The 7278-nt window shown below is 40.9% G+C and overlaps 1 protein-coding gene across 1 annotated transcript in view; it reads left to right on the top strand.

Annotated features, from left to right (window-relative positions):
* The first annotated feature begins 1911 nt into the window (after positions 1–1911).
* The window catches only part of slc7a8a (solute carrier family 7 member 8a), a 30655-nt gene continuing 25288 nt past the window's right edge, over positions 1912–7278 (top strand). Inside the window, exon 1 of the mRNA XM_047386065.1 lies at positions 1912–2674. Coding sequence (XP_047242021.1) covers positions 2545–2674 — 130 coding nt within the window. The 5' untranslated portion in view covers positions 1912–2544. The remainder of the gene's footprint in view (positions 2675–7278) is intronic.

The raw sequence follows: 7278 nt of genomic DNA, 5'->3' as shown, positions 1-7278 counted from the left end.
GTCATTCCATGTCTGTTTGTGGTGGGTTTGAATATTTTTTAGGGTATGACAACATTCATCAACAACAGAGATTGGACACTATTTACAGTATAACAGCTCAATGTTATGTTCAAAATGAAGTAGGAAGAAATATAAACGAAGTCCTACCTAGTACCTCAAATCAACACTGTCCTTGTTTCATCATGTTTGTGGATCTGTCAGAAACGGCTAGGAAACGCATTTAATTTAAGTCAAATAGTTTCATTTCCCCTCCACCACGTTAATGGTGGAGGGGAAATCAGTAGAGAGTCAAATCTAAACCAACTTGACCAACACTGTTGGGTTTTTTCCAAAACCATTACAGGAGATTGTTTCCCCCACAGAATAAATTTACTCATATTACAGGTTGGATTTTTCTTTATTTGTCTGCTTGAGATTATACTATTGCAATAAAAAATTAATGTATTTCAAGGCTTTTATCAGATCTTTACCAAGGGTGCCAAAAATGTGTCTACATCTGTAAATCTACGCAAGCCCTGCCTTTTAATCTGCTGTAACGGTTGTTCCGGAACTGTTTTAGTTGGATTAGAGCCAGTTGGATTTAGGATTTAATCCCTGAAGATGCTTTTAAACCATAATGATTTAGACAGCGATGGCGCTGGTGCTGCAGTCCTGCCCAGTAAAAGCCTCTGTGCTGCTGGAGTGTCCTTGATTCAAACAGCAAAAACCCTCGATGCTCTGATGACGCTGGAGTCCAGCTGTGCTCTGATCAATTCCCAGCAATTAATAAAGATGTGAGATGAAAGGTTTAATAAAGATCATTTTAGGGGGCAAAAAGTAGGCATAAAAACTGACAACATTTTTATTGATAACTAATGAAAACATTTAGTGTTGGTTTATGTCAATTAGTTAGATCATCATTGAATTGTTTTACTTGACTGAAATCAGAAACATGCACAGGGATCTCAATAAATTAGAATATCATACAAAAATTGCATTTATGGTCACTCAATTCAAAAAGAGAAACTCATATTTAGATTCATCAAACAGAGTGGGGGGTTCATAAGTCGTGAAACTTCCTGTTTGAAACCCCACAGTGAACCTGTGTCGTATTGTCAAGAGGAAGATAAGAGACAACAGACCGAACAATTCAGATAAACTTATGGCTACAACAGAAATAGCCTGGGCTTCCTTAACACCTCAGCAAATCGACTGATCCCCACCATGCTGCACTGATGCAGTAATTCATGCAAAAGAGCCCCACAACCACATACATGTACTGTACAGACATACGTTTCAGTAGGCCACATTCTTGTGTTAGAAAACCTATTATACTGTAATTAATTTTAATGTAATATCAAAACTTTCTGTGGAAGAAAATCTTAGGTTTTAATTAACTGTAAGCCATAAATATCAACGTGAACAGGGATAAACACTATCACTCTTTGTGTATTGATTCTGAATAATTTACTTTCTGAATTAAATTACTGAAATAAATGACATTTTTGAATTATGCTCTGTTAAAATGCACTTGCATTAACGGTTAAAATAAGGATAGGCTTCCATATAATCAGTATAGCATCACTACTCCTGTACTAAACCTTACCAGGTAACTATCAGGTAACCCAAAGACAATGCACGACAAGAACCCACTTTGTGACAAAATGCAGAGAACAAGCAGGGATGGAGCCCTCAGACAGAGATGCAGCATGGAGTGAGTCGTGACAGCTGTGCAAAACATGGGACTAAATTTAAATGCAGCCTTTCTGCTGCCTCTTAAATAATAACTGCGGGCAAAGACTGACAGGAGGTGAACTGAGACATAACGTCCTGCAAGGTGTGGAGCAGTTATATTGAAAGCTCTCTTTTTAAGGAAGAGAGAGTGGCCAGGCGAGGAAACAAAAATTAAGGGAGTGTCCTTAAAAACCCGAAAGGAGAAAAACAAGGTGAAGAAAGCAGCCATGGGGAGGTGCTATCATGTTTATATATGAAGGACAGCATGAGTAGTCTGGATATGAACCCAAACGCAAGCGCTTCTGTCTGAACTCTGGAAGACTGAAGAAAAAGACCAGGCTGCTGCTTCACTTTCTCCTGCTGCTCACAGAGAGCATGTTGGTGCCTGTTCTCCAGACATCTCGGAGAAGAAGGTGGGACATTTGAGCGGCGCTTTGTCGCTTTCAATCGCACTAGGAGCGCAAATAAACTACAGCCATCAGAATATGTGCTTATATGCTCCTCTGGCCATTCTGCCAGTGCGTGTTTACTCCAGACAGGAAAACAAAAATATATTTCTAGGCTGTAGTTTTGCAAAAGCCTGTGGCTTATTTGCTGCCTTTCTTTGTTAGTTTTTTATATATAATTTTTTAAACCCTAACAACCGTACTGAAAAGCTGCTGACAGCGCGTAAGAGGCAATCCTTCCTTATCAGATAAGCACACAGGACGAACGACCGTTGTCCTGCGCGCAGAGAGCACAGTGGGCGAGCATCAGGTGCTCTGAGGAGGAAAACGACTAAACTTGAACAAAAAACAGAACAAAAAATAAGTCGATTTAAGCAAGAACAAAATGACAGAAGGGCCAAGACAGCGGAGCAGCACGGCGGGGTCTGCCAAGGATGCGGCCGCTCAGAAGGAGTCGGGGGGAGTTGCGCTGAAGAAGGAGATCGGACTTGTGAGCGCCTGTGGGATTATAGTTGGTGAGTGACTGCCTCTTCTCCTCTGTTACTTCATCCTTGATTGTGGTTCATAATTAAACAAAATATGAAGCTCGTGTTGACTCATTCTAACAAAAAGTAAAGGTTATATTGGCCAAAGAGGTTGTCCATTCTGTCAGATTTATTTATAGGAAAACACACAAATGACCCAGTATGAACTAGGATGTCCTGCCCTCTGCCCCTCAAATCTTCCCTTTTATCACCAAAACTTCCATCATCTCCCTCTAAGGAGAGCGTCCTCACCCTCACTCAGTCATTTCTGCTGCCCACAGGATTTATCAATGCGAGGTAGTTTGTAGACTCACAGGACTGACTGGCATGCTTGTAAGTCTGTTGGGGAATATCTGTTTGCACATCTGGAGACTGAAATTGTTACCAATTCTGCTTTGCAAAACAGCTCCAGCTCAGTCAGACTGCATGGATAGTGTCTGTGGACATCAGTTGGTCAAGTCTTGCTACAAATTCTCAATTGCATTATAGGTCCATACTATAGATGATTTACTCAGGGTGATATGTAGTGTTTGTTTTCTGCCACACACAGTGGTTTACAATTAGGCCTAAAAGGTCAATTTTGGTGTCCTCTAACCAGAGCCCCTTCTTCCAAATCTTTACTTTGCCCCATTCATGGGTTGTGGCAAACCACAGAGGGGACTCCCTGTGGGTTTCTTGCAGTAATTTAACACAACTTGTTACTCTTCCAGATTTATGGACTTATAGTTGTCCTATCAACAGATTTTCCTAGCTGAGCAGTGGATCACTGCAGCTCCTCTAGAGTTAGCTTGGGCCTCTTGATTGCTTAATGTGCTCCTTACCCAGCCTGTCAGTTTCCATGTGGGGCCATGCCTTAAAGGTTAGCAGTTGTGCTCTTTCCATCTTCAGATCATGAACTGAACAGTGCTAAAAGAGCTGTTCACAGAAATTGCTTTATAACGTAACCCTGCTTTAAACTTCTTCACAACTTCCTCTCTGACCTACAGTATTTACTGTGTTCCTTGGTCTAAATTATGCTGTTTGTTCAGCAGTGTTCTTCAACAAACCTCTCAAACCTTCACAGAACACCTGGATTTATCCTGGGATAAAATTACACGTACATGGGGTCAAGATTTTTGCAAGGCACTGTAGCTCAGAAGGAAGCCATTTAAAGACAGAGATAGTAAGATCAGTCCTGTTATTAGGTGTCAGAATGATTTGCATTGTTTCATTTACCATTGTAATTTATTTTCTGCAAGTTGATCAGAATATACTGCAGCCAAAGTACATCAGACAGGTGACCAGCCCTTTCAAGACATATTTTATACTAGCATTCATTAAACAAAACAGTGTCCCATATTTTACCTCCACCATCAGCTCTTCATTGAACCTTACTTAGCATAGAGACTGTATAACGACACAGAGAGGGTGGCAGGGCTGCACTGAGGTCAGTCAGGCTGAAACAATGCAGAGGACAAACATGTGAAGATAACTCCATCAAGCGGATCAATACTGACTCGTGGGCCTAAACATGCTGCAGGATGTCCAGACGGAGTTAGGCTGATCGTCACTGAATGGGAGGGGGAGGGAGGAGGTGACTCATTCATGTGTTTCCATGGTAACGGGAGAAAAAAGGGGAGGGGGGAATTCAAGGCGACAGTGAGAGTGCGAACAGCACACTGTTTTCCTAGGAGGCTTGCTAAAAGAATAGGAGAAAATTTTATAGTTTATTGAGGGATGCAAATGCTGAGATGGGTGGAGAAATGGCAAGCAAACCAGAAGAGCAATCAGAGGAGATTTATGGACTGAATGGCAGAGCGAAGGTAGAGCAGCTGAAGGAGGGGGACTAATTAACCAGAGCAGAGCAGAAACCAAAATACAAGATACCCCAAACAGAAAATGTATCTAGATGAATAAAGCCAATAGAATAAAGCGCAAAAGCATGAACCAATAAGGAAACACCTAACAATAATAAGCATGCTTTATGCAAGTTCGTCCTCACCACCACTCATGAATATGGTCGCCTTTTTTAGCTCCCCTTTTAGTGAGCTTCTTTTATTTTTTTTAACTCCATTTTGATTTAGTGAAATCGTTTTCACTAAATCAAAATGTGTTAGTTATTCCCCTCTACAAGACGGATAGCTAAAGGTGATCAAGCTTTTCAGGCTACACAGGTGTGTAAGTCAGATAACATCCATCATGGGGGAAATAAGTACGGCTCCAATTTAGGACCACATATGAACGTAGGTCTGATTTGAAAAGAACAAACAGGTTTTTGACCAGGGGTGTCCAACTCCGGTCATCGAGGGCCAGTGTCCTGAAACGTTTAGATGTGTCTCAAGTCCCACAAACCCGAATCAAATGACTGTATTACCTTCTCATGCTAATGACCTAATTATGTGATTCGGGTGTGTTGGATGTTGGACTAACAGTTGTAGGACACCAGCCCCTGAGGACAAAGTGGGTCTGATGAATCAGAAAACATGTGTCCAAATCAACACAGAAATGGGTAACCAGACACAAAATGAACCTCCTCCCTGGCTATTTCAGTGATCAGGACTTAATGTTAAAGAAAACCTGTGGGCTGACCTTGAAGAAGAGAAAGAATAAAGGAGAATCCAGAACTGAAACCTGAAAGATTCAGAGAGTGCAAAGAGGAAGATCTCTCTCTGTATGCTGCAACCTTGTGAACATTTTAGGAGATTCAGTATTAACAGTAGGGGTGGCAATAATTGCACCACTGGTGAAAGTGTTCAAAATAGTTTTATGAACATTTGATATTTTTCCCTGCGATGGACTGGCGACCTGTCCAGGGTGTACCCCGCCTCTCGCCCATAGACTGCTGGAGATAGGCACCAGCTCCCCCGCGACCCACTATGGAATAAGCGGTAGACAATGACTGACTGACTGACTGATATTTTTCCTTTGAGGAATAAATGAATGAATATCATGTTTTGTATTTTCCTAATTTTTAAGTTTGAGATTATGCTACTGCATTTATTGTGCCACAGCAGACACAATAAAGTGTATAACAGTAAATAGTTTATAGCTCTAAGACATTAAAAATATTAACACAGTTTAACAAGAGCTGACCGTAGAGTAATCTGTGTGCATGTATACAGTTCTTTAAGTCTAGCTCCACCCTTTTTTGTATCAGTGCTCCATCATTTTAATTATTGCATCATCCAATCATCTTCTGAACATTAACAAAGAAGTTGTCAGAACTGGGCCTGTCATTCCAGTTCAGAGGATTTTACAGCTGAGTCTTTATAGCAGTCACCAGACTCAGCCACAGCGTTTGTCCTTGACCAAGTAACTCATTCATGCTCGTTCGGGTCAGGGCGTCATGTGCGAGACAGATGTGAGCTCAGGTGATCTGGCTGATCCTTTGCTGTGAGCGTACCCTGCGACGTTTCCACGAAAAGGTGCTGAGTGCACAAGGACTTCAAACACTTTTATAATCCATTGAACGCCTTTATCTTGCATCCAGTAACGTGCACTGAGAAGAATTACGGAGTACAAGTGAACTTTTGGTCACTTGAGAGAAGCACTCCACCCCGATAATGTTGTTTTATTAGCTTCCTGGTTTACAGCTCCTTGCTGAGCTATTAAAACCCTTTTACATTCTGTTGCATTACAAACTTCAATGTATTCTATTGGGATAAAGTGCATAATTGTAAATGGAAGGAAAGTAATACATGGTTTTAGTTTTTAAATGACATTTAATAAGTGTGGTTTGCAGCTGTAATTAGCCTCCTGAACAGATTTTCTTCCAGATTTTCCTTGTACCTGTTCAAGAAAAGCACCCCACAGCTTAATGCTCCTGTCACTATGTTTCACCATGGGGTTGGTATATTAAAGGTGATGTGCAGTCTAAGTGTTCCTCTGCAAAAAGCAAGTTCCATGCAGGCCAAAAGGTTTGATTTTAGTCTCGTCTGACCAGAGTACCTGATGGTGGTGATTGCAGCTTTTTGTGGCTTTTTTTGTCGCACACTCTTCCATAGAGGCCAGATTTGTATAAGGTACAACTGTTAGTTGTGTTGTAGACAGATTAACACACCTGAGCTGTTGATCTCTGCAGCTCCTTCAGAGTTACAAAAGCCAAGAGGCAGCTTTCATCATTAATGCTTTCCATGCGAGTGGACAGTCATGTTTTCTTAGGTTTGCAATTATGCCTCACTCTTTCCACTTTCAGAAGATGGATTGGGCCAAGCTATGTGAGATGTTTAAAGCTTGGGAAACTGTTTTATAACCTAACTTTGCTTTAAACTAGTCCAAAACTATATCCATAACTTTTCTGGTGTTTGAAAATAGAATAGTTTCTGTGTCATCATTAGCTTATAAATACGTAGTCGTTTTACTGCTACACAGCCTCACATTTTATCTTGGTTGTATTAATGACATTAAATTCCTTGTTGGCTCTGTCTTAACCTCTTGAGTTTTTGCCAATATTGTTGCAAATTCAGTCTAATAAAATTCTGTAGTCCAGTGATAGCTAATAAATGTATGCATGAAACTGCAGACTTTGTGTTGTCTCAGCTTGATGGCTGTTTGACGCTTATTGCTGGGAGGAAATGCAAGAATTAAACTAAGTGTGTTTTAAACAAGCTGATTAG

This window comes from Girardinichthys multiradiatus, chromosome 14 (assembly GCF_021462225.1).
Source record: "Girardinichthys multiradiatus isolate DD_20200921_A chromosome 14, DD_fGirMul_XY1, whole genome shotgun sequence".
Taxonomy (NCBI): domain Eukaryota; kingdom Metazoa; phylum Chordata; class Actinopteri; order Cyprinodontiformes; family Goodeidae; genus Girardinichthys; species Girardinichthys multiradiatus.
This window is presented reverse-complemented; position numbering and strand designations above follow the sequence as displayed.